At 46.1% G+C, this 27,952-nt stretch overlaps 1 protein-coding gene across 4 annotated transcripts in view; it reads left to right on the plus strand.

Moving 5' to 3' along the window:
- The window catches only part of CLNK (cytokine dependent hematopoietic cell linker), a 203,116-nt gene that overhangs the window by 107,890 nt on the left and 67,274 nt on the right, over positions 1 to 27,952 (plus strand). For 3 of the 4 annotated variants that reach the window (XM_072806178.1, XM_072806201.1, XM_072806193.1), the window contains exons 3-4: positions 12,653 to 12,724; positions 21,592 to 21,620. In XM_072806178.1, the coding sequence (XP_072662279.1) occupies positions 12,653 to 12,724; positions 21,592 to 21,620 (101 nt within the window). Of the gene's footprint in view, positions 1 to 2,248; positions 2,616 to 12,652; positions 12,725 to 21,591; positions 21,621 to 27,952 lie in introns of those variants that run through there. The other variant, XM_072806186.1, reaches the window with a different exon arrangement.

The following is a 27,952-nucleotide window of genomic DNA, read 5'->3' on the forward strand; positions in this document are numbered from 1 at the left end:
AACCCACAGGCAGAGCTGGTCTCTTCTGGAATATTCTGAGTCCATTTTCTGCCTTAATAAACAAGAATGAGTAATTCCCTCAAGAGAGTCCTGCCTCTAAGTTTATAGATCTCGTGCACAAATATTTTGTCTGCTGTTATTCTGTGTGAGGGGAGTAACAGGAACTCAGAGTTTTGGTGGGAGATGTGTATACCAACAATGACCATGCAAGTGTCACTCCCTGAAAATCCAAGCCTGATCCATTTCAACAGAGAACCCAGAGCCTCTCTCTGAGTCAGGGGAAGCTAAAGGAGGGAGTATCGCCCAAGTGGATCCCAGGAGTCTAAAGAAAGTTCAGAAAGGGGCCACCTCCTGGCCAGCTATAAATCCAGTAGTCAGAAATCAAAGCTATGAACAAAAGAAAAATCAGGTCAGAACCAGGTAGACTGTCCTGAAATTGTGTAGCCATTCAAAGCAGGAGTAAATGAAGATAGGAAGCCATGGATAAAAGAAAGGCAGAGGGATGGGCTACTTGCTCACCAGCTTGGTTACCATTCATGTGGTTGCCAGCTTCACAGAGTATTTTCCACCTATATCTCCAGGCCAAATACAATGCCCAGCAAATAGTAGCTACTCAACAAATATTTGACTTGTGGAATGCACCAGGGTCTGCTACCCAATTTCAGTTTGGTTCAGTTAAGGTTTTGAGTCTTAGAGGAACTTGTTCCCACAACCATGAGAGGCAGAGCCTCTCTGGAGCACTCAATGAGGTTGCAGAAGGAGAGGGCTTAGGTCAAGGAGGAGGGTAGGGGCTTAGGAAACTTAGCTGTCATTCATTAAGGTGGAGAGCAAGCACCATTCTGACTCACAAAGAGACACGGGACATCTTCCTAAACACATTCTTTAAAAGATTAATTTATTTATTTAAAAGAGAGAGAGTGGGGGGCAAGGGCAGAGAGAGCAGATCTCCAAGCATACTCCCCATTGAGCAAGGAGCCCCACACTGGGCTCAACCTCACTACCCATGAGATCATGACCTGAGCTGAAACCCAGAGCCAGACGCTTAACTGACTGAGCCACCCAGGTGCCCCTTCCTAGACACATTTTCAAAAGATGCCTGGAAAACAGGGCATCTGTGCAGGGCCCAAAAGAACAAGAGGTGTTGAAGTTGTGCGTGTGCAGAAAAAAGAGAGGAAGAGAGAGAAATGAATCACAGGCAGAGGAGACCACATGCCAAAGAGAATCTCAGCGAGCTCTACTTCAGCCTAGCAGGAGGTCCAGTTTGTCTGAAATGTAGGCTTATAAAACAAAACTGCAGAGTTGAAATGATAGTGGAGACAAAATTGTAGGGGCTTCTTCCAGAGAAAGGGGTTGATGTCAAGGAGATTAATTAAGGAGCTCTTGCAGGGGGGCTTCAGTGAGCACAGGACCCATGAGTTAAGTCATCCTCTGCCAAACTTGTAAAACATAGTGCATATGCACACCCCACTTGTGACATGGCTTTTAAGACTCTGCCACTAGACTTTCAGTTACTTGTGAATCAAGATTCTTATTCACCACTGCTTAACACAGGGACAGGAAAGTGCTCAGGATACGTTCAGTAATGATTCATCAGGGACACACCGACCAGTCCTACCCTCTGATTTTATGCCTACACCATGTAGCGATGGTAGGCCCAAGGTGGTTAAGTGGTGTGAGACAACACGATGAGGCCGTAAGGTAATTGGGGCTCAAACCCTAACTCTAACTCTGAAGTTACTCAGCCATGCTTCTTCCCCTCCAGCTGGCTATCCCCAGAATCATCCAGGATTGTAGGTATAAACACAACAGATAGGAGACATTGGACAAGACAGACAGAACCCTCCGGGCAATTCCTTAAAACTGAAACTGGTTCAAAATATAAGTCTATCCTATATCCTGGCCATTTCCCTCACTTTCTGCCATACATGTAGTGTCAGGCAAGACAGGAACAGCCTCCAGAGTCCTTGAATTGTGATCTCCTGGTGTGCAGAGACTCGGGGAGTACTTTGTTGCATTCTTGTCCCTGAACAGGAGCCGAAATCATGAGTCATCAGCAGTGTTTGCCTCCCAGCAAATGTAACTTCCTATGGGATATCTAGGCATGGGTTCACTGCAACAATCCAGATGGGTGATAAGGCCATGTCCCACAGATGAGAGCACCCATTGTGTCCTCATTGGCAGCTCAAACCCCAGTGTGACTCAGGCATGGAGGGAGAAAGAACATCCCATGGTGGGGGCCATGGTAACCAGACACAATCTTCTCCCATGGCCCCACCCCTAGGTCTCCTCAGCAGAAACCAGCTCTAAGCCTTACTGAGCCCTAGAAGGATCCTTCAGGGCAAAAAGTCTTCTGTGTGCATATCTTTCCCCTTTCATCAGACACTTGCTATGGTGCACAGTGGAGTCTATTACATGTGGAGTCCATTCAGTGAAGGAACAGGTTCTTACACCAAGATTTGCCTAAGTATGGGACTGGAGCCCTGTGTCTTTTGACTGGAACCCTGAGTCTTTGTTTCATCATCTGTAAAACAAAAACAGCATGAATTGCCCTCATCAAATTTGAAGGTCTGTCATGAGGATTCAATGAGATCACCTAGGGCAATATCCGGCACATGGTAGGCACTTACTAGCTTTTAATTGCATTTTCTTTCTTCCCTGTGTGTTGAGAGGCAGTTCCCAATGAGTAAATGTTTGAGGAGTATTTTGGTCAGGGTTCTCCAGGGAATAGAACCAAAAGAATACATACATACATACATACATACATACATACATACATAGATTTATCTTAAGAACTTGGCCTACACGATTGTGAGAGCTGGCAAGTCTGAAATCTATACGGCAGGCCAGCAGGCTGGAAAGTGGAAAGTCATGTAAGAGTTGTGTTGCAATTTTGAATCCAAATTCTGCAGGGCACAAGCAGGAAACTTGGGCAGAGTTTCCATACTGCTGTCTTGAGGCAGAATTTCTTCTTCCTCAGAAAACCTCGGTCCTGGTTATGAAGGCCTTCAACTGATTGTGTGAGACCCACCCACATTATGGAATCTCATCTACTGTACTCCAAGTCCACTGATTTAAATGCTAATCACGTCTGGGCAGTTGAACCTTAGTGGTTCAGCTGGCTAAGTATCTGACTCCTGGTTTTGGCTCGGGCCATGATCTCAGGGTTGTGAGATTCAGCCCATGTCAAGCTCTGTGCTGAGCATGGAGCCTACTTAAGATTCTCTCTTCCCCTCCCTTCTGTCCCTTCCTCCACCACTAGCACACACACACTCTCTCTCTGTCTCTCTAAAACTTAATAAATAAATAAATGTTAATCACATCTAAGAAATACTTTTTCAATAACATAGAGACTATTGTTTGACCAGACAACTGGGCATCATAGCCCAGCCAAGTTGACACATAAAATTAACCATTAAAAGGTGTGACTAGGTGATGGATAGCAATTAAAACATCTCTTTATAGTCAACTCATTATTGAGTGGACTTCCCTCTCAAATTCCTCTGGAAAAGGTCACCAGCTCAAATCTTCAGGAGCCAGTCCACATAGAGGGAAGTGTAAGATAGCCAGGATGAGTGGTGGGCTTCATGAGCTTGGGGGGCATAGGCCCTATGTAAATATATTCAAGTTCGAAATTAAAACGTGTAGCAAAAAAGTTGTGCATGCCATTCAGCTTAGTTCTGACTGCAACAGTGAAGCACATTAATGCTATCCAGCATCTAGGCTGTGGCACATTAAGTCCCCAAGAAACTGGGCTTTTCCAGATGCTCAGGGAGAGCATTTCCTAAGTTTAGAGGAAACTATATACTATATACAGGAATATGCCACTTGAAGAAAGTTTGCACATACCACCCACACAGCTTAGGGACCAAGTAGAAGAAACAAAATGGGCACCGGTCACTTGGAAAAGTTGTTTGTGACAACTGATGTGGTGACTATTTTAAGGGAGTTAGAAGCACCACGTCCAGCTACAAAATACAATTGCAATGGCCTCTCATGCACAAAAGAGTTGGAGAACCAGTTTATTCTGGTCTTGGCTACAGCTTTCTGTAATTAGCTGAAAAACCTTCAAAAATTGGCCTGACATTTTCAGAGGTCATAGAAAGTCATAAAATAGGCTGCAGAAAGATTTGAGCTGGTTTGGTTTTTAGGTTCACAAAAAAACTCTTCTAGATGTTACTACAGTGTCATCTGTACTCATGTCTCCACACTGAGTAGACGATATGTGTGGCAGAGAGACACTAAAATCCACCCCCCTCCACTATCTATCTCCTGGCACTCATGTTCCTCTCTGCATAATCCTCTCCCCTGGAGTGTGAACAAGGAAATGGGTTGTCATTTCTGTGATTATGTTACCTAAGATTACAACTTCCTCTTGTCTTCTTGATTGGCATGCTTTGATGAAGCAAGTAGCATGTTAGAGAGGTCCATGTGGCAAGGAACTGAAGGCAGCCTCCAGCCAACAGACACGAAGGACCTGAGGCCCTCAGTCCAACAAGCCACAAGAAACTGACTCCTGTCAACAATCCCATGTACTTAGGAGCAATGGAGTTTTCCAACCCTGGCTGACACCTTGACCGAAGCCTCAAAAAAGACCCTAAAACAAAGGACTCAGCAAAGCCATGCTTACATTCCTGATCCACAAAAGTCATGGGATAATAAACATGTGTTGATTAAGCTGCGAAGTTTGTGATAGTATTAAAAAATCCCACAGACTTTATAAGGGAGTAGAAAAATCTCATGGATTGTGTAAAAGAGAAAGAAATCTCATGGACACACAAGTTAAAGTCCATGGTGACGTTGGTACTAAATTAAGAGTAACACATAGCCTGGTGAGGGTCATGGCTCTTGAACATGCAGTTGATACATGAGGGAAGTATTATAACTCTGCCCTTTCTTGTGTGTAAAATGGGGATTATGAGATAAACCAGTGACTCAGTCAGTTGGCAGAACCAAATTCAAATCCAGATTTAAATGTGCAAATGAATATGAAGTCATGTTAGTTGGGCTAGATCCAAACTGGGATCCCAGGAGACCCTATAAAACAGCTGGTGCCACCACCCCTTTCTAGATCAACTCTTCAGTTGCTGAAGACCCATACCATTGTATGATGTTCATCTGTCAGAGGTCGAGGAAAAAACAAACACAATGCTATTTCTTGAAGTCTTTTTTGAGGTTCTACAGCCAATCTGATGACAATATAGGGAAAGCAGTAGATTATGGTGTCAATATTTTCAAAGTCCTCATGAGGAACAAATGTCTTATAGCTAGAGATGGAGTAGCAGAAATTGACTTAGCAAGAGATCATATCATACAGACAGACATGACTTGCTCTTAAACTATATGCTGTGCAGAACTTCACTGGAGCATTCAAAGCCATTCACCAGGCACAGCATGAAAATTCTAGAGTTAAGGCCAATGATATAACCTCTAATGCCAATGAAGTATTGAATTAGATAATGAAGTTGAATTTCCTGCTTTAAAAAAAAAAGGACATGTTGGAATCCAATATTCTATTTACCTGGGAAAATACTGGGCAATTAACTTTCTGCCAAGGAAGCAATTGCTGCATTTAGATTAGATTGGATCCTCATGGATGACCACCCAGTACCTCCAAGCACCCAAAACAAATGGCTGGGAAAAAGACCAAAATTATTGAATAGCTTTATTTTACCTCTTGTAAAATCCCTATCAGCAGTAGGTCTCCACTTTTTTGGCTGATGTTTCTCACTCTCCTGAAGTTAAGGAGAGATCTATATTGGTATCCTCAACTATATGAAATAATAATCACAATGCCAGTTGTTCTCAAAAGAAAGATCAGAAAACAAAAAAGAAACCTACAGTCAAACAAATTAGGTAATATATAATGCCAGGACTTTGTAGCTCTTTAATCAAATAACCTACCTTTTTGACCTGGGTGAAATATTTTAATTATCAGCTGCCCTTCTCAACGCTATTAGTTGTCTATCTCTGGTAATCTTAGGTCATTCCAAGTAAGAATCAGGTCCTAAATAAGAAACATGACAATTAACATACAGTCAATAGATGAGGGAGGTACTATAACTCTGTCCTTCCTTGTGTGTAAAATGGGGATGAAGAGAGAAATCAGTGACTGAGTTAGTTGGCAGATTCAAATTCAGATCAAATACAAGTGTGTGCTCTTTTTTTTTTTTAAGACTTATTTATTTTAGCAGGGGGGTGGAGGCAGAGGGAGAGGGAGAGAATCCTCAAGCAGATTCCTGGCTAAGCATGGAGCCCAATGTGGGACTCAATTCCAGGATCCCGAGATCATGACCTGAGCCAAAATCAAGAGTTGGATACTTAACTGAGCCAACCGCAGACACCCTCAAGTGTGTGCTCTTAACTCTGTGTCCACATCACATTACCTTTATGGAAACTAGCACCTCTCTGACCTGATAGTCTCCTTCCCAGAGGACTTCCTTCCAATTTCCCTTCTCTCCTACTAAAAAATATAGCCAAGGCCCATTTTGACTTTGAGAACTCAGACTCACTAAAGAGTCAGAATCCAGTGTATTTTGTACTAGATTTTGTGAGTCTCCACCTACATTCCCCCTCAACCTCCTTTCAGAATTGCCTAGGTTGGATTTGCCTTACCTGGGACAGCCCGCATCCACTGACTGGTCCACCCAGGGGCACAAAACACCAGCCCTCCCACCACACCTCAGGACAGCAGGGAAGGGCCATCATGACAGCCTCAGAGCATAGTCCACATTCTTCCTCTGCTAATCTTGCTCCTTTTCTTTTCTTCTTTGGAAGCTGATCCCAGGAGCTCACCCTAATGCACTTCCTGCACATTCCAGGGTCTGTTTCCTCAGGAGCCCAACATGCATCAATTCCTGAGGAGATAGAATGAGTTGAACATAAGATGAAGAAATCCAAAAGAGCTGGGGATAGCATGGGACAGGTCTCACAGGGTGCTGTGAGGATTCAAATGGATTAATATGTGTGAAATGCCAAACAATAGCCAATAAAGCTGTAAATCTCATGTAAGTCTTGAGTTGTCATTATTATCATTTTTATAGTGTTATACATTATTACCACTCATGATCTTGGAGTTAACAACCCACCTGCACTAGGCATTGGAGGAGAATTATGGCTTAAAAGCAATATGTATGATTTCTTTTTTTTAAGACTGATTAAATCCCTTTATTTTTTTTAATTTATTTTTTATTGGTGTTCAATTTACTAACATACAGAATAACCCCCAGTGCCGTCACCCATTCACTCCCACCCCCCGCCCTCCTCCCCTTCTACCTCAGCCATTAGAAATGACAAATACCCACCATTTGCTTCAACGTGGATGGAACTGGAGGGTATTATGCTGAGTGAAGTAAGTCAGTCGGAGAAGGACAAACATTATATGTTCTCATTCATTTGGGGAATATAAATAATAGTGAAAGGGAATATAAGGGAAGGGAGAAGAAATGTGTGGGAAATATGTATGATTCCTAAGGGAGTCTGCAAGATCCCCATGAGTGTACTGAATGGGAAGCTCCTGGAAAAGCTGAACTTGATCTGAAAGTTCACAAAGAGAAGTATAGTTTCACAGCAGAAGAAATGGTAGTACTCTTCTGTTGTGGTCAGCCTGTACCAGCCACATTGAGTGTAGCTGAGAGTACAGGAGGTGAGAAATTGGAGGGGAATGACCAGGACAGATTGAAGCGGGCGTCTTTAGCTCTCAAAATAGATTGTCCCATCTTCCTCTCCACCTCTCGGCTCACTCGGTCATCTCTCTGGCAAATACCTATAGGTCCTTGTTCATCACTTTGGGGAAACAGCCCCCGACTACCTCCTCACTTAAAGATTTAACCTGTTTCTTCCCCCTTTTTCCTTTATATCATACATGGGGTGTTTGTTGTTATTTGTTTGTTTTATCATTGCACCTATCGTTTTGCCTTGATTTGGATTTGGGTCAAATTTATTTTCTGTCCTTTGGGACAGGTTAGATGTTCATGTACTAGTTTCCTAGGACTACCATCACAAATTACCTAAATAGGTGGCTTAAAACAACATAAATTTATCCTCCCACAGTTCTGGAGCCCAGAAGTCTAAAATCAGGGTGTCAGCGGAGCTGTGTCCGTCTGAAGACTCTAGAGAAGAATCCTTCCTCACCCAACACTTCCAGCTTTGGGTGGCTCCATGGCTGTCAAGTTTAATCTGACCAGTAGTGAAATGGAATAGAGAGGCCAGGCAAAAGTTGGTCGAAACAGGCTTTTAATGGGACACGCTCTCGGCGAGGTTCCACGGCCCACAGGGGAGGGAGAGAGTGGGGAAGTCATGGGCTGGGGAAGTTGTGCCCAGGCAAACCGCAGGGGGGTCTATAAAGAGTTTTCGGGCAGGAAGATAGGGGCAGGGCGGCATTCCAGTTAGGGCAAGGGTTACAGGTCTTTGTAAGCTAAGTTAGGGTAGGGTGGCAAGGCTGCGTTATTGGGAGGTTGCTGGCCTGGGGTCAGCAGTTTTGAGGTCCCCAGTCTCGCCAGCCCAACAATGGCCACATGGCTCCAGTCTCTGCCTCCATCTTCACATAGGTCTTCACAAAGCCTTCTTCCATGATCTCTTCTCTCTTCTCGAGAAGGCCTATTATTGGCTTTAGGGACCACCCTAATCCAGGATGAGCTCCTTTCAAGATCCTTAGCAGGATAACATTCTCAAAGAAACTTTTTTCCAAATGTAGTCACATTCACAGATCCCAGACACACATATCTCTTGGTAGACACCCTTCAACCCACTATAGCAGGTATGTATTGATTCCACCATGGAACTAGTCCACCAGTTCTAAACTATCAAGTAGATTAGGTCTACCAAAAAAGCAACAGGAATCACAAAAGGTATATTAAAAAAAAAAAAAAAGTTAAAAAGAGGGAACAAGAAAACGAGCATGTGAAGGGAGGCCAGATGGGTTTTGTTAACTGACCATGCAGGAGCTAGGAACAGATGAGAAGAAAATCAAAGATGGTCACAAAGGGTTGAACCTCAAGGGCTGGGAGGATTAATCAGAAAGAGAGGTTGGCTGGTGTGAGGTGATGTCCTCTTGCTCTGTTTCAGCAGGACGTAAGATGTTTGGAAGAACAATTAATTGGCTCACCCACTGGCTCTCTGTGCCTCAGTTTCCCCACAAACCAGCAGCACTTCTCACTTTTCCAGGATGTGCTGAGTTCTCTGAGCAATAAATTAATTTGTGTTGCTTCCCTACTGGGCACTTGACCAGGATCAATGACAAGTACTAGAGCAGCAGTTTAAAATGCTGATGTGATTCATTTTACGATGTGGGTGGGACAGGCTGAGTGGCCCACAGGAAGGACAGCTGGTCCCAAATGTTTGAGGCCTTGTAAAATGATGCGTATCTACTTACACTGCTGTAGTAAACAGAACTGGTATCCCCAGGCTCATAGAGGCAATGGCCAACTGGGGAACACTGAACCTTCCAAGGTCAGATCTCAATTTAATGCAAAGCAAATAATCCTGACCTGTGATGGTTAACATCCTTAATAACATTTTCTATGATAGACCAAAGCTTGATGATTCTTTCAACATTGTACATTTTTTTTTTTAAAAAGTGTTTCTAGGGATCCCTGGGTGGCGCAGCAGTTTGGGGCCTGCCTTTGGCCCGCGGCGCAATCCTGGAGACCCAGGATCGAATCCCACGTAGGGCTCCTGGTGCATGGAGCCTGCTTCTCCCTCTGCCTGTGTCTCTGCCTCTCTCTCTCTCTCTCTCTCTCTCTCTCTCTCTGTGTGTGTGTGTGTGTGTGTGTGTGACTATCATAAATAAATAAAAATTTAAAAAAATCAATTGGCTGCAAATAAAACAAATAAATAAATAAATAAATAAATAAATAAATAAATAAATAAAAATAAAAAAGTGTTTCTAAAAACTAGAACCCTAAAGAATGATTTAAAATAGAGAAACCCGGTAGGGAGTAAAACTGCGGACCTGGATATTTTAGTTTTCCCTGAGATTAGCAAACAAAATTCAAAGCCAAATAACTGGAAGGGAGTAGGACACGATCTTGGAACCTTTGATTTCTAATCTCTACTTTTTCCCATGCAATTTAAAAGTAAATAGACTTTAACTACTTACTATCCAAGTAAATGGCTATTGATTTACAAGCTTCCTTAACATTTTCTTTACATCATCCATTGTGGGAGGAAAAGCTCCTCCCTCCCCAATCCCCTGTCATTCCCCCCACCCCACCCTCATTTTCTCTCTGTTCCTCAGTGGTTTTCAGAGGTGCCTGGCCTTGAGCTTCTGGCAATCTCTGGCTCCCCTTTCCCTGTACTACTTCTGACATATACCTGTCAAGGGATCAGAGATCTGGCCTGCAACCAGCCTGGTCACTCTAGTGAAACCCCCTCTGCTCTCAGGTCCCCTGTGAGCATCTGGCTTTAGCTCAGGGCATGATCCCGGAGTCCTGGGATCGAGTTCTGTATCAGGCTCCCTGCTCAGCAGGGAGTCTGCTTCTCCTTCTCCCTCCACCTCCACCTCCTCCCTCCACCTCCCCCCCCCCCCCCCCCCCCCCCCGCTTGTGAGAGACAAAAAGTATGAGCAGTGGAGAGATGGAGTGAGAGGGAGAAGCAAACTCCTCATTGAGCAGGAGCCCGATGGGAGGCTCAATCCCAGGACCCCGAGATCATGACCTGAGCCAAAGTCAAGAATCAGACACTTAACTGACTGAGTCACCCAGGCACCCCACACTAAGTTATTTTGTTGTTGTTGTTGTTGTTGTTGTTGTTGTTTTTTTTTTTTAAGATTTATTTGTTTATTTGAGAGAAAGAAAGGGAGAGAGGGATCCCTGGGTGGCGCAGTGGTTTAGTGCCTGCCTTTGGCCCAGGGCGCGATCCTGGAGACCCGGGATTGAATCCCACGTCGGGCTCCCTGCATGGAGCCTGCTTCTCCCTCTGCCTATGTTTCTGCCTCTCTCTGTGTGTGTGTGACTATCATGAATAAATAAATAAAATCTTTAAAAAAAAAAAAAAAAGGGAGAGAGAGAGGAGGGGCAAAGGAAGAGGGAGAGAGAAGTAGAGGGAGAAAGAGAGAAAACATCTCAGGCAGGCTCCATACCCAGCATGGAGCCCAACACAGGACTCTGAGATCATGACCTGAGCTGAAATCAAGAGTTGGACGCTTAAATGACTGAGCCACCCAGGCACCCCTCACTAAATTTTTTATTTATCACATCACAGCCTGTAGGCTGCACACAAAATCCTAGATGGACAGTCCCCAATCACTGATAGGTATTTCCCAGAGTCCCTGATTCCTGAGACACAGGAGTATCCACAGAGAGCTCACTATGGGGATCCCTGGGTGGCGCAGCGGTTTGGTGCCTGCCTTTGGCCCAGGGCGCGATCCTGGAGACCCAGGATCGAATCCCACGTCAGGCTCCTGGTGCATGGAGCCTGCTTCTCCCTCTGCCTGTGTCTCTGCCTCTCTCTCTCTCTCTCTCTCTGTGACTATCATAAATAAATAAAAATTAAAAAAAAAAAAAAAAAAAAAGAGAGCTCACTATGGGCCAGGCATGGACCCCAGCCCCACAGACACACCAACCTGCACATCTCTGCCCTCACCAGCATGGTAGTTGAGCTGGCTTAGCAGACATGATCACAAGCTGTGAGTTAAGACAAAAGGAAGCTTACAACTCAGACAAGTGCTATGAAGGAGCCAATCTCAGAGGGCGGGGAAGGTTCCTCTAAGGACCTGGCACCTTCTCTGAGCTCAGAAGCAGGAGTGCAGGAGAAGGGAGACAAAAAACAGTATCTGAAAGAGGCCTGCTGGCAGCAGTAAAAACAAAACAAAACAAGCAAAACATAACAAAACAAAACAAAACCAAGAAGCAAGTTTGCTCCACATGGAGGGAGCCAGGAGTACAAGGGGGTCAGAGCTAAGGAGATAGCTATCAAGGAGCATTTAGAGGGGAATGTGTTATCAATAAACATCTGCTAAAGTTCACAAAATACCTGCAAAAGAAACCGAAATATATTTAATGTGGCTAATTAAATGAATGAGGAATGCATAATAGTAATGGTTTACGTACGATAGCGAAGGCTTTACTGAATTTAAACAGATTAACTCAATTTAAAATAATTTAATCTTTTCACAGAAAATGCCATAGCAGAGTATCCAAGTTATATGGAATTCCAATAAATATTATTTGAATCTGAATTGCTATTGCTAAGCAATCTGCCTTCCTACACTGGATGAGGTAGGCTAGCCCGGGGTCAAATGCAACTAACATAGGAAGCATCTAGAACATTCCTTGGCCCACAGGCACTTTCCTTCTTTGACAGCACTTCTAGAGCACTAAGAGACACGGCTTAGAGAGTGTGCCATGGTAAGCCTGCAATGTGGGACGGCCGCCCATGTTTCGATCTTGACCTGGGTGCTTCTTCCACCCCACACTACCGCCCCTTGTAAAATAAAGCTCTTACATTTAAAAATATATTTTTAAAGTAATTAAATTACTTTTAAACACAGATTTTTTTTAACCCCAATGGAAATGCAGAGATTTGGAATTATGTGTGAGATGTTCATTACTTAAATCTGACTGGGTGGTTGTTTCTATGAATGAATGCACTTAATTAATTTTTCCCCCTAGCTTCTTGCTATTTCCTGACTGTAATCTATTTTCTTTCATCCCAGGGGCAATAGAAGGACAACAAAAGAAGGATCCAGTGATATGAAATTCCAGAACCTCTGTCTGCCAAAAAATAGGTCAGAATATTTACTTGTTTATTAATAGAGGAGTGAAAATCTTGAGTCTATGGCAAATAAGCTGACCAACACACACACACACACACACACACACACAACATGTTAATGTGATAAAATTTTATTGCTGCCAGTGGTCTTAGAGACCTAGGTTCAGAAGGAAAAGAAATGCATATGAGTTAAAGTGCCATCATATGTGTGATGCAGGTAAAGTTTGGGAAGCCCCGAGGCATCCACAGCATTTCAGACCCAGGGCTACTTCCACCACCCACCAGGTGTCCAAACAGCCCAAGAGACAGCCACTAATAGGGAAGCTTCCATTCTCAGCTGGTGAACAATTTAAATGATGGGTCACGGATGCATCAGGCCACGAGTCCACCACCCGGTCTCACAGGTGAGGATAGAGGGAGCCATGTGCCTACGTGGTTTCTTCCCTTTGTCTTTCAGCTGAGCAAACATTTACTAAGCAGTCGTGGCCTTAGGACTTGCACAGGCTAGGTAATATGCAGAGATGAAAGACAAAGTCCCACCTCCAAGGGGCTCAGAGCCAACTCTAAAAGCCAATTGGAGTGGGGATTCCAATCCTGAAGCCCACTCCAGGTCTACCATTGCCCAGCATCCAGACCCTGGGCAACATCCTGATACCCCGAGGGGGTTCGAGGTCCCCCTGCATCCCACCAGAGCTCCCTCAGCAAACCCTGCTGGACCAGTCTCTCTGCTCAGAGGCACGCAAGGGTCTCAGCATGTTATCCTATTCCTTGGATCCCAACACACTCTCAAACGCCAAACACCCATTCAGTTCCCACTACGTGCCAGGCACCGGGGCATTCTTAGCGTCCTAAGATTTACTCGAAGAACTATTTTCCCTACGAAGACTAAATGAATGCTTGTAAAACAGAATATCTGAAATATTGTCAAAACCATATTAAGCAAAGGAAAATTTGTGGCTGTTCTCAGACTTGTTCAATGTTTACATTAAATACGTTTGAATAATGCATTTTAAGTCAGTTTTTCTTATTTCCTGACAATAGTAAGAGATGGGAGTTGGAAGGGTGAGAAGCCTTCCTTCAAATGAAGATGGTTGCAGCAATCACATACATCACAGTAATATTTACAGCTACATTTGAAAAAGAGAGAGAGAAAGAGAGAAAGAGCAGTGCTTTTTTCCGCAGCAAATTATTTCAGGATGTGTCATAGCATGCTCAAGATATATTAAAAAGAGCAACAGACGATGTTTCTGCAACCCGTTCCAAACCATTTATAAACCCAAATTAAAAAAAAAAATCCCATATGCATACAAATCTTTGTACCACTGCGTATTTTGTAATGAAAGTATTATATGAGTATAAATTAGTATTGAGATCTATAAATCAAATCAAAATGTCTGAACACACATTTTGGGTCTACTGTCTTACTTCAAGAACTATTAAACCAATGAATTCATTCTCTGTACAAATTACAATTATCAGCATTTGGCAGTCAAGACCGAGGGAGGGTGCTATGGGCAGGTGGTGCTGCACACAGATCCTGCCAGTGGGCACCGGGTCTCAGTGTCATCCCACCTGCTCACTCATGGAGTGGCCTCACTCTGACAAGCCCATTTCCCATCTCAGCGCCTCATATACTTTAGAAATGGTATTTGAAAGCGAGTGAGTAGACTGCCTTGTGCCCCACTGATCCCTGTACGAAAAGCAGCTTCCGTGTGTGGAAAATGAATAAATGGGAGACCCCTGTAGCACTCCGGGAACGTAGCAGGTCCACAATAAATAACAGTGGCTAATGGTCACTGAGTGGCCACCATGTGCTGGGTGCTGTTTTAAGAGTTTAATAGCTGGATCCCCACAATCCCAGGCTCATTAGTCTCCCTTTCATAGGAGAGAAGAAGGCATGCAGAGTATCAATACCTTCCCTGAGGCTGATGAGCTGGGTGGTATGGTCAACCGTAGACTTCCATATGGTTACTGGGATCTAAAACAGCCCTACTTTTGCCCTCAATACAGCCAGCCCTTAGGTGAGGCATCAGCCCGCTGACAGGTGCAGGGGGCTGGCCCCAGCCAACCTCGCCGCTACACTCAAACATGCATGCACCTCCAGGCCACAAATGATGCTCACAGAGATGCTGCTGATAGGGTCCAGATGATGATCCAAGAAAAACATGGAACCACATCCATTAACCACGACCTGTCCACACTACTGATACGAACGCATCCCAAAACTCCCCATGGAATTCATCGAGCTGAATCCCCAATATCCACACCTGTACTGCATCCCTAAGTGCAGAAAATGGAAACATACCATGTTTTCCAATCAAGTCCAAACTCAAATCCATAGGTAAGTGCCTGGACATGCACCAGCCACCACGAAAGGAATTTTGGCATTTAATCCTCACAATACTGCTCTGAAGTAGTTATTATAATTCCCATTTTCTAGATGAGAAAAGAGAGTCTAAGAGAGGTTACATTTGTGGTCAGTCACAGAGCTAGTCACTGGTGACAACTGGATTGGGATTCAGAGTGTAATGTCAAATCGAGGACCATTTCTGGGCTCCAAGTGACCACCACTTTCTGCTGTGTCGGCCTGATCCTGTGGATTTCGTTTTCTGTTCCTGCAAGTCTCCAGTCTGCTCCCGTAGAGACTCTGCTATGAAGAACGGGTGTGTGGACATTGCGCTCCTGAGAAGAAGGTCCAGGGCCATCGCACAGCCTCACAGCGGCACCTCCCGGAAAGCGGCCCCATCCATCAGCGCCGCCTGGGAGCTTCGGAGAAATGCAGATTCTCAGGCCCTGACCTACTGAATCAGAAACTCAGGAGTGGGAGCCTGGGCACCTGTGTATAAACAAGCCTCCCGCCCCCCAGTGATTCTGGTGCCCATTCAAGCCTGAGAACCTCCACTTCAGCATCCTTACTGAGAATGCAAGCTTCGGAACTGGAGTAGGAGGCCGCTAGGCCCAGCACTTCCTCTGCCCCTACCTACTACCTCCAGGAGACGGGAAGGAAGAAGATGCAAGACAGGGGCCCAGAGGGTAGGAGGAAGGTGGGAGAGGTCAGCGTGCTGGAGACCGGGAAATTCAGATGAGACAACAGCCCTTGCCCTCAAGAGGTTCAGTCTGAGGGGGGGGGGGAGTGAGGGGGTGCAGAGCAAGACTGGTACTCCAGATCACAAGACACTGCCCCGTGCAGTGAGAGAAAAGATGCAGGCCCTCAGGGGACCCCGGGGGTGGCTAAGGGCTTGCCCACGAGGTTCCCAGCCATGCTTTCCACTCCGAGTGGAGTCTCTGTTCCCATTCCTGACGACAGCGCTGTAGGTACTGTTGCTCACACGTCCCGCACTCAGATACTCCCTACCCTCACCTCATTCACTATCCATTTCTTCTCTTTTGCCACTAATGCCCACAGCAATAGTTAATTCCCAAGGAGGGGGGGGTCGTTGGGGAAGACAAGGTGCAGGTGGCTGTAATTCCTTCAGATGCAGCAGCCTTGTTGCTGCGCTAGGCAGCGCCCTCCCCGCCCCTCCCAGCAGCAGACAGCTCTCTGCCCAGGAGACACACGGGGTGGCGGGGTCCCAGGGCCTTGTTGCTCTTGACCTCTCTGGTTTCACCCCACCCCTCCAGGGGCCCTGGGCATCCACGGATGGCACTGACTGATCCTTAAGAACACTGCTCCCTCTGGCCTGCCTCACTGTGCCGACCGGGGAGTATCTTTCTGAAAGATGTGGCCAGCCAGGGGCTTTACAGAGGGCCCAAAGGGCTTTCTAAGAGGGTGCCCCATCCCTTTCCTGGGCCCCTCCACAAGGAGCTCCCCAGATTAGATGCACAGGAAGCATCGCTAAAGGGTCGGGAGGAAGAAGAATGAGAAGGACCCACCAGGAGGCTGTTGGCTTGGACTGTACGCCCAGTGCCTGGCACATACTAGATACCTAAATAGGTGATAGAAGGAACTTTCACCAGAAGGAAACTTTGGAGGGACGCAGAGAGAAGACAGGACAAGTCGGGGAGAGTGGAGGCTGTAGACTCGGGAGCCATTCACCTGCTGGAGGGGCGCCAGAGCTAACCTGGGCACGCAGGCCACCCCGTGCTGCCACGCTGCTCCCCTGCAGTGTAGCCCATCCAAATGCCAGATATTGTTATTTTCATCCTTCAGCATTTGTCAGGGACACAGATGAAGGGGATCAGAGCTCACATCACATGCTTCCTGTCCTCAGTGAACTTAAACTTAGTTGAGGAAAGAAAAAACAGGGTTTAACAATGAGATTTAAATAAGGAATTCCTGGGATCCCTGGGTGGCTCAGCAGTTTAGGACCTGCCGTCAGCCCAGGGCATGATCTTGGAGACCTGGGATCGAGTCCCACGTCAGGCTCCCTGCATGGAGCCTGCTTCTCCCTCTGCCTGTGTCTCTGCCTCGCTCTGTGTGTGTGTCTCTCATGAATAAATAAATAAAATCTTTAAATAAGGAATTCCTAACTCCACGCTGCCTTTTGACTCTCCAAGTGCATTAGGAGAGCAAGCAGCACCACAGTGCTCAGAGGCGGAAGGCTCACAGGCCATATTCTGTAATTAGGTGCCTGGTCTCCCATTTAGGGGCTGGGGGCCTGGTGGAAGAAGTTTGAGAACCTGAGGTATACTGTGATCTGCTCAGGGGAATGTGAGTTCCACTGGATAAGTGCCACTACCTCTTGCTGGGACATATGCCTGAACCCTTCCCTCGCCAGTAAACTCTAGGGACACCGGGGGGCCTTCTGGAGATGCAGCTCTGAGCATGCTTGAACCAGTGCTTTAACCGAGCTCCACAAGCCTCCAGGACTAGGCAGGCCCTCTAGCTCACCCCTGCTGGTTCCTCACTCCGAGCAGAGCACACTAAGCTTTTCTATACCTCGGCCCCTGCAGCTCCCTAATGCCAATCTGCACATCCCTCCAGTGCTAGAGAGGAAGGCAGGGTGCTCCCCTCCTGCAGACTGGCTGCATGTGAACCTGGCACCACCAACTCCCCTCGGGGGTTAACCCAGGCCTCGGTCAATGCAGCCACCAAAGGAAAAGGCCAGTTCCTGGTAATTGGCCCTAACACTGAGAGATTCTTGTCCACGGAGAGTTGCCAGGAGATTTGTTGAAATGATTTGTATAAGGCTCACACTTAACCAGTACAGCATGGGCATCCAAACAGAGGGAAAAAGGCAATGAATTTAGAAGTTCAAAGTCACTTTCATTTCCCTCTAGATTATATTAAAAATGAGGTTAGCAACTCTTATCAATTGTCTGACAAAAATTAGAATTTTAGTCTAAAGCGCTCTCTTAACGTCAGAAGCAGTACTTAAGGGGAGATGTGGTGCCGAGCCAGTTAGTCTTGGAGGTTTGGGACAGGGAGTGGGCTAGCCGGTGAAATCACCCTGACCATCTCCCAAGGGGCTCTGCTGCACATTCTGCTCCAGCAGTGGTACCTGGGGAGGCCCAGGGGAGGACCACACGCGTCACACTCCAGGGGGCGATGAGGAATTAGTCTCCACACCCACCGGGAGCTTGACCCTGGAGATGGGACCAAAAGTCGTCTCTATGGGACAGGAAAAACACACCATCCAAACTTTGTTCCCATGGATAAGTAAGACGCAAGTGCATCCTGCCTACCCAATCAGATCCAGCTCTCCCAGGCAGCAAGGGGGAGACGGAAGATGGGTTTAATTTAGTGCCCTTTCAGGATTAAAAATTATTAAGCATATTAAATTATTGAGAAGTATTAAAAATTAAAAATATTCAGAAATTAAAAATCTTTATTTGTAATAAGACTTAAATATTGAAATCCACAAACCGCTGGAGATCAGCCTCATTCATTTCATATTCCGCGAACTCCCCCCACCACGACGTGGACACCTGCCTGCGTAAGCGGGAGACATAGAGGCAGGCCTGCTGCCCTCAGGCCCAGAGCTGGAAGGAGCAGGGGGTGGGAGCAGCAGGGGGGCGGGGCTGCCGAGCTGTCAGACCATCCAGCCCTGGCCCCTTTGCATGTGGCCGTGTTATGGATGCTGTCGATGCCGCGGAGGAGCCAGGGCGCATCCTCGTCATTCCTTGGCAAGAGGCAGCTTGCTAACTAGCACGTGGGGCTTGCTTGAGCAGCAAGAACACAGCAGATCTCCACGAAGTTTGCTAGCAGCCTCTTTTGCTAATCACCCCGGGCTGTCAGGCTGCAAAGAGCATCAGCACAGGAGCCTTTTCGGGGAGCTTGTCAGCTGCTGGCCTGAACTCCAACCAGACACAACCGTGGAGTCCAGGTCTCCTCCGGGGCCCCCTCCTTCCCAGGCCCTCAGAGCAGGTTCTGCCCCCCCCCTTTGTGGGCTCAGCTGGAATAACAACGCTGCTCCCGGCCCTGCTGATGCTTCCTCTGCTAACTCATTCGGCTTGCACTGACGCACAGAGAGCCCCGGGGTGCAGAATCCCGGAGGGTATGACATATGAATGAGCTCCATCGCTCTGGGACCCCACCTAGGGGCAGAGTGGCTCAGAGAAGCCACTTCCAGATAGCCTGGACGATGGGGAGGAAGCTCCCAGGCAGAGAGAGCTGGGCGGTCTACATTGCTGAGGCAGGCTTGGAAATAATGAGGGTAGCCAGACAATTCCCGGCTCTGCCCACCGCATGCTGGGCCACTTGAGGCAGGTCACTTACCTCTCCTGAACTTGAGCCGCACCTGCGAAGTGGGGAAAGCCCACCTGCCAGAGCAGAGCCTCTCCGTGCTGCACAGGCTCCACTCTTCACAGGTGTCACAAGACCCCAGGCTGAAACTTGCAACAATAAACTGGACCATGTTGTCTCCGATTTGCTTTTTTTTTTTTTAGCATTAACTGTCTTTAATTCCAAAAACCAGGTGAAGCCAAGGTCAGAAGAAGGACATAATCCTAACATGAGAGCCAAAGTTCTTGCCAGGATCCCCGAGGAGAGTGGGCATCCTCTGCCTCATCCCTGGGCTTGGGCTTGCAGGCCGCCTGCCCCGGATGTGCTGTCCCCAAGTACAGGGCCTGGCTTGCCACGCTCACAGCAAGCTTACCGTACACAGTCACGAAAACATACCATTTGCATTTCACGTATCACCAGTGGCAGGCCTGGGGAGCCTTTTGAGGCCTTAGTCAAAGACGAAGATGTCAGGGAAGAGGCCATGTGTTGAAAGCGTCAAGAGAGAGCTCTCAGGCCCCAGATAAATGACCTGCTCCTTACTGGCTGATTTACTGATAATTTCTGCCGAATCTCAGGCAGCTTGAAAGGATGCCAAGAGCTAACCACAAGGGCTCCGAGACCGCAGCTGCACACTGCCTCTGGACTCACCACCACCTGTGGGCAAGGGCCAGGGAGGCGGCCAGGATTTGGAGATCTGACCCTCACTCTCAGGCTGTCAGATCCCTCACTCTCTGTGGGACCAGGCAAGTTGAAGGACGCTCTGAACCTCCCATTTCCTCATCTGTAAACTTGGGACAGTGACAGCCACTCCACAGGGCCTCCCTGAGTATTAAAATGGCAAACAGAGGACAAAGGGTAAGCGGGAAGCCAGACTCCTGGGCCGTGGTCTCCTGGTTACTCATGTCTCCCAACTTAACTATTCAGTGCCCGAGGTCCCAGCCACCAGGCAGGCCTCATAAATATTTACCCCCGGTGTGTGTTGCGATGCTCAATTAATTGCTCCTGTGACGTACTTTGAGAGCCTCGGAGGATAGGCGCCGTACGAGGCCCAGGATTATTAAAGGCACAAACAAGTTGGCTCACAGAAGCAGCATCCTCCAGAGCCTTCCTTTGCCCCAGAGCCTTGCAGATCTTTGCCCAAAATCTAGGCAAAAGGCATTTCCTAAAGCACCCTGCCAATGTGAATGTGGTGGCCAGGCAAAAGGCCCTACTAGAAAATAGACAAACACATACAGACAACTCACAATAGATAGTGGTTTTAGGCCACTTGGAAAATAATAATAAAAATTCAGTCTCACTAGGCATCAGGGAAATGAAACAGGTAAAATAAGAAATCGAGCACCACGTAGGCAAAATTATTTTAAAGGATGGATTTAAGGGTGGCGAGATCCAGCGATGGTCACTGACTGCTCTGTGACTTAGCATCTAAACTGACCCAACCCACCTGGTAGGCAACTGAGTGATCTACTGTGAGGGGCTTGGAAGACCCCCCATTGCCTGACCCTCCTCACTGCACTTGGCAGAGTCTCTCCACGGGAAGATTCGGGGATTAGATGAAAAACGCAAGCATGGATCCACCCTGCAACATTACTTGCAATAATAAAAACTAGCAAGAACCCAAATGAACCCTTTAAAAATCACAGCCAAAAGGGTGCCTGGGTGGCTCAGTCAGTTAAGCATCTGCCTTCAGCTGAGGTCTTGATCCTAGGTCCTGGGATGGAGCCCCGCATAGGGCTCCCTGCTTGGTGGGGAGTCTACTGCTCCCTCTTCCTCTGCTCCTCCCCCTGCTTGTGCTATCTCTATGTCAAATAAAATCTTTTTTTAAAAAAATCACAGCCAATAGATGTCATGTCTTTGAATAACAGCTAAAGATATATAATGCATTTTTAACATCAACAGCCCATACATTCTTATGCTATTTTTATACATCTGTCCATTTAGACATATGCACACACCCCGTCATACACGCATATAAATATGTACAGCAGATTTGCCAAAATGCTACCTGGGGTGGTTGCATTTTCTTCTACGTACATTTTTCTATTTTTCATACTCTCTATAATGAGGTGTTGTTTCAGATCCAGAACAATATAAACAGGAAGAAATCATTTCATAGGTTGATCTGAGAAATGCCTGTGGTGGCTGCCCACTCCTCTGGGGAAGGTGTGTGACCCGCATGCTGCTGACACTGACCTTGGTTCTCTTTTCTCCCCTAGGTCATGGCCTCGATTCAACAGTGCCACAGGTGAGTCAGGGGCCCTCAGTCGCCAAAGCCGTGGGGATGTCAGCATGGGCCTGTTACTCTTCCTTCCATTCTTCTCTGCTTTTCCTTCGATAAAACTACTGGCTTGTTCAAAATGGCATTACCCACTGATGGCCTCTTCCTCTGGCTCCTCCCGGGGTACAGCCTGGTCTGTGACTTCCACAAGCTTTGGAAACTAGGGCAGGCTGATGGGGAACCCTGGCTCTCCCTTCACTTTGTAGCTGTGTAGCCTGGGGTGAAGCACAGATCCTTCATCTGCAAAATGGGTAAAAGTCTGCATAAATGTCATTGCGTGGCCCCTCAGTAGCGCTCGTTCAACTAAACTCTATATAACGGGATCCCCCCAGAATATGTGTTGAATGGATGAATCGATCAGAAACCACATTTTATGATTCTCTTGCATGTCTTTTCAGAGCCTAGTTCCTGGTACCGGGCACTTACTAGAATCCCATTAAAGTTTGAGTGAAAGTATGTACTATTCATCTTAGAGCATTATTATTTCAGGGAAAGTCCAATAGAACGTCCCTAGAAAGCTGGCGAGGGACGATGAAAGGTGGCTAGAAATGATGGCTACAAGGAGACAGAATAAAGTGAAAAATAGACAAGAAGTGTGCAAAGAAGGTGTAGAATCATAGGGAGTGACGCAATCTGCAAATGAACTCAAAGGTTCATATCAGTGCATGTTGGAGCATGTAACCAGCTTTCAGCATGTCCCAAATCACCGTGAGAAGTGGAAAAAAGCAAAATCAAGACTGCAAGTATGAATATAAATAAGAAACAAGCACCTGGCTCTAATCCCTCTTACAGAAAATGCCTTTATTAACCTTCCCAGTCATTTCCTAAGGTTGCATCCTCTCAAGGTAGATGCTTCCAAACTGTACTAGAGCCTTTGATTCCAAATATACCTCCCTCCGCCAGCTTGCTACCTCCCATCCCTTCCCACAATGCACTTAAAGTCCTGGGGGTACTCTAGACACTTCCAAAGGAGATGGTGCCTGGAAAGGAAATTGCCAATCTGATGTGTTGGCTGGTCGGTTATAAACCACGTGATCCGTACCCCTTTCCCTTTGCCCACTCTCCACATTCATTAAGGCAGAGAAAAACGGAAAGGTGGGTATTATGTTTCATTATTCTAGAGAAATAAGCAGAGGAGGAAGAAAAACAAAAACAAATCAAAACCCCAAGAGAGCTGATTGAGATAAAGCTGCCCAGGCCTGCCCATACACATTGGAATCATATTCGGCCAAAAATATTAACAGCAAATCACAGCACCCCAGCCTCTGCATGCTTATAAACCACAGAAAGTATCTATTAAAATATAACAGAACTGATATAATGAAGGATGCACATGATTTACACAACAGGCTGTTTGCCATGATGATATTTTGAACATTTCTAGATATTTTTAAGTTGTTTGCAATTTTTTACCATGAGACTATTTGAAAATATGGTGGGATTTCCATATGAGAGAATACTACATAACCATTAAAAAGATGACATTGAAGCATATTTACCGACATGGATATGTTATAGGATGCTATTATATGCAAGAGCAGACAAGAAAACCATGTGCTTAGACCTACATAGCCTATATCATGTGTGTGTGCTACGTGTGTGTGAGTGATTAGGCTATAATCAAATATTTTTAGTGGTAGCCTTGGTATGAGGACCTTATATATATTAACTTTTATCCCTGTATTTTTTCACTTCTCTGTATCTTATAATTTTTGCACACATTTTTGTATGCTAAAAACAGTCTATCAAAAAAAATATTCCTGGAAAAGACAGACACAGATGCAAACTTGGACAACCCGTTAATACCAATACTTTCTGTGAGGCTGATTTACAGAGAACAATGCCATGTTTTTCCATAAAATAAACTCAGGAGCCTCTCTCCTTCCATTAATTAAATAATTAAAGAAGATAGCCCTATTTAGAAAGTGGTCCTTCTCTCTTAAGGCACCGTATACAATAAAAACCTTGATAAAGATATATATTGGCTATTTCAGTCAAATGGACAAGAAATTTCATTTTTGTCCAGGAGCACCTGTTTTGTTTTTGGTTTTTGTTTCCTAAGGAAAAGCAGTGTTGAAAGTTGGTTTTTCCCACTTTTAAAAGAAAAATTAAGAAGGATTTTAGGAGCAGGTGGAGGAAAGGCAGGTATGGGATATGTGAGCGTCCAATGCCCCCTGCTGGCCCTTTCTAGACATTGAAATACTTGTATTAGAGTCTGGTTCTCCCCCAAGGTGTTGGCAAAATGGGCAGACAGACACGATGTGAATGGTTCACGGGTGAATTGCTGGGAAAAAGTCTTCCCCTAGTTCCCATTAATACAAGCCAGGATTTCACATCATCCATGATTGGTAAACCCAGGGATTCACATTTGTCTTTAAAATGTGTAGTGTATCAGAATCACAGTAGTCACAAAAGTATATTCTCAAGCCCACTCCAGGGTCTATGCTTTCACAGATCTAGAGTGAGACCAGGGAGTCCCTGCCTTTCACAAGAGAACTCCAACTCGTGTAGTGCTAGGACTGTCTTTGGAAAATCACTGGTTGAAGCAAAAACAAAGAAAAAGGAAACTATCAAAAGTATCTCCACCAAGAAGCTGCCGTCAGCTCTCTGGACAACAACTGTCTCAGAATATTTTATTTGAATTGCAGGAGATCACCCAAGAAATGGGATGGAAGATAGCTGCCTTATCTGTCACCATCCATCCATTCATGCATGCATCCATCCAAGCAATTTGTGGTAGTTCTGACCATAACCAGCTTTGAGCACTGACTTTTAAGAAAATGAAATTGAAAGGTCCTAGGGACTCAGCTTACCTAAGATACTAATATTGTGCTCCACAGATGAGGAAATTAAGAATTCAAGAAAGGAAGTGAACTTCCAGGGGCCACCTAGTGAGAATATTCAGCCTGCTCTCCACACTCCCAATAAATGCTTCCCATGTAGCTATTTCTGTGAGTTTGGCCTATTTGTGACCAGCATGTCAGTGCATAATCTTCAGATCAGGTGACTGCGGTTCAGTGAATAAAACTGGAATGTCCAGAAGAGCTAGATCATGGAGCTAGTAGATAGATAAGAGACAGATGTGCCATATGTTCTATGTGCGTGTGTGTGTGTATAATCCATACTCATCTGTTTCTACACATCCCTTTCTCTCTTCTTACTATTTTCTTCCTTCCCTCCCTCTTCCCTCTCTTCTTCCCAAGCCTAAGTCATGTAGTCAAGGACATCATAAGCCTTTCCTCAGAGATAGTGAGAATGAATGCAAGGGAACTCATTTCCACCTCTCCCCATAGCCATGGTTTGATGCCAAACTGAAGATGTCCTAAAGTTTGGAACTTGCCAGGGGAAAGTGGGTAGATTATCTATTTTCCATCATGGAGATGAAGGTTAGATTGATGCCCTCAGTCCCCAGAGACCCTGTGGCTCCTAAAAGACAAAGAGTGATGAAGGCAGGACAGGTAGAGAAAAGAACCCAGGACCAGAGGTCTGGAGCCCAGAATACTGGTTCTCTGATGACATCAGCAAAACCTAGGACCTATGAATGAGAGAAAATGGAAAGAAACTTACATATATAATGAGTCCCTAGTTTGTGACAAGCATTTTATAGATGTTTCTAATGTAGCTGTCAGGTGCTGATAATACTCACAGTATAGATAAGGTAAACTGAGCCCAAGAGAATTAGATCCCCCAGGGAATAAATCAGCAGAACAGAACTCAGATCTGTCACAGGACACTTGTTCATGCTGTGTGCCAAGCAGTGCTTTCATCTTTAAAATGAGGGTCAACCAACCGTGTCACTGAATCCCTCGGCCTCACAGCTGGACGGGGGACCAGTTTGAGGGACCAATGGGAAGAATCAACAGAGCTACGTCAATGGAGTTGAACGTTGAGAAAGGCGCTGTTTTTATTTTAAAATGAGAACTCAGGAATGAACAAGCTCCTAACACAAATCTGACAGCAGAGTACTCATAATCTGGATTGAGTAGAAAAGATTTGGTCATGAAGTTGAACTTGAAACATGAAACACAGCTGTTCATGGGGGGCGAGGGGGACACACCGCCAGAGGGGTATTTTTTTAACCTTCTCAACTGCGGTTTGGGGCAGACACTCCTCTTCTCATTCTACAAGCTAATATTAGTTAACGGATGGCTTACAGGCCTGCCTGAGTGCATGTGGCCAGACACCGGCGCGGCCAGGGTTTGAACCTAGAACTTCTGACTTCTCATTTGGCTTCCATGAAATAGGCGTTCATGCCTTTCATTAGAGGCTCTGCTACATCTTTGGTGAATTCCATAGCTGACCTCCTCAAGGAGATGAAACAGTAAAGGCTGAAGACGTGTTCAGAAAGAAATCACGGGGGCTTGCGTGTGACGTGTGTATTTTCTCCCGTGTAAGTCAAGTCCAGAGGTAAGCAGTCCAAGGCTGCTTGCCGCTCTGCTCCTCCAGGTCCTCAGAGATCCTGCTCCCTCCCTTGTATTGGCCTCAATCTCATTGCCTAAAATAGTGATAGCTGTGCTCTGGGCAGCTGGAGGGAGGAAGGGAAGAAAAAGAAGAAATCAACAGTGCACAACACTTTCTCTTCAGAGAGCATCCTGCAGACTGTGAGTTGATTTTCCATCTCTTCCATTTACCAAAACTTAGACTCACGGGCACACAGGACTGCGAGGAAGACCGGGGTGTGTAGCAAGTCCTTGCTGTAGGTGCCCATGTGCCTAGCTGGCCATCAGGGCCTCCAGGACAGACGGAGGAAAGAGGATGCAGGGAGACACACAGCCGTCTCTGCTATGGATTCCTAGTGATGGGTCCTTGGGACCAGCTGGCCTCTCCCTTTTCACCACATATTTGGGAGCAGGCCCACCCAGCTGGCAGCCTCTGGAGTCGGAGCCAACACTCACCTTGGCCGTACCTCTCTCCACCTCCCCTGCCCTCCGAAATCTTATGACTGCAATGAAAACAGAAGCTGTGTCTGCTTGGGGAACCTGGCTGGTTTGGGAATGCCATCATCTGAAAAGCCCGTGGATTCCACTTCCCAGAGAACAGAAAGCACTAGAGCACTGCAGGCTCCCTACTTTCACTTCCCTTCTCTCACCAGAGAGACAGATTCTCTTGATGGGACCTGCTGGGAATTGGGTCAACCAGTGATTTCCTTTGATGCAACCATCCCATGGAGCCAGGCCTTGGGGGCACAGCCAACAGCCCTGTCCGAGTAAAGGCCCTAAAATGCACCAGCCTCACGCTTCCAGGGGCTTCCGCTCAAGGAGGTGTTGACAAGTACAGATAGTTGGAACTTCTCTCTAATTTTATCTGACTTACATGGCCCATCTCCCAACAGAAGGGAGTTGGAGCTTCTACATCAGTGGTCCGCAGACATCAGTGTGATGGTATCACCATAGAAGCTTGTGCAGAAAGGAACTGGTTTGCACTGGAGGGGGCGGGGGCAGGGGCAGGTTTTGCTTTCTTTCCTTTTTTTTTTTTTTTTTTTTTTTTTTAGAGGCACCCAAGATGAAAATGGTCCGGGGACCTTAACTTGATGGCCACTGGCCATAGGCCTTTATCATAACTTTGTAGTTGTGAGAAGAGGTGTGCAAGCTGATAGGCAAAGGCTGGGGTAATTGCCTCTGCGAATCAGGAAAGGTTTGGAGCCTTACACAACACATATTCATCTTCACTTCCCTTCTAAAAATAACTTTCAAGAGAATGTTGTCTTTTGTAAAAAGATGTTGTTTTCTTGTGAGGAATGCAGGAATCTGTTGTTCTCTGGAGCTGTTTGGTGTCAGTGGGTGATGAACGACCCTCTGCAGACACATGAGCCTAACTCTTCCAGGACAATGATGTGAAAAGATGCTGGGTAAACTTCTTTCATCTTTTTGGAAAGTGGCTCTCTCTGGGGAGCCAGACTATCCTTCAGCCCCAGGAAGATTCAAAGACCTGGAAGGATTTGGGGGGCCTCTGTGGTGTGGGTCCAGGGCCTGCAGGAGAGGGTGTCAAACTCAAGCTTACTCAGCCAGGGAGGAGATCAGGTTCTACTGGTGGTTCTGTCACTGGTTCTCAATTCTGGAGTATTTCCACACTCTATTCCACAGCTGGCTATGCATTCATGGTGCTTTTGCCATATCCTGAGTTACAGGAGTGATCGAGGGCCTGAAATCTCAGCACTGCCTTAGGGGAGGCAGGCACCGGGTCTGTAACTATAGAACATATTTATTGGCTTGCTTTGTTCCTACATGCTATGCAGAAACCAGAGTGTTTTAATCAGGAAGGGCTAACATCTATAATGCATAAAAGTACAAATGTTAGTG

Source organism: Canis lupus, chromosome 2, assembly GCF_048164855.1.
Source record: "Canis lupus baileyi chromosome 2, mCanLup2.hap1, whole genome shotgun sequence".
Taxonomy (NCBI): Eukaryota; Metazoa; Chordata; class Mammalia; order Carnivora; family Canidae; genus Canis; species Canis lupus.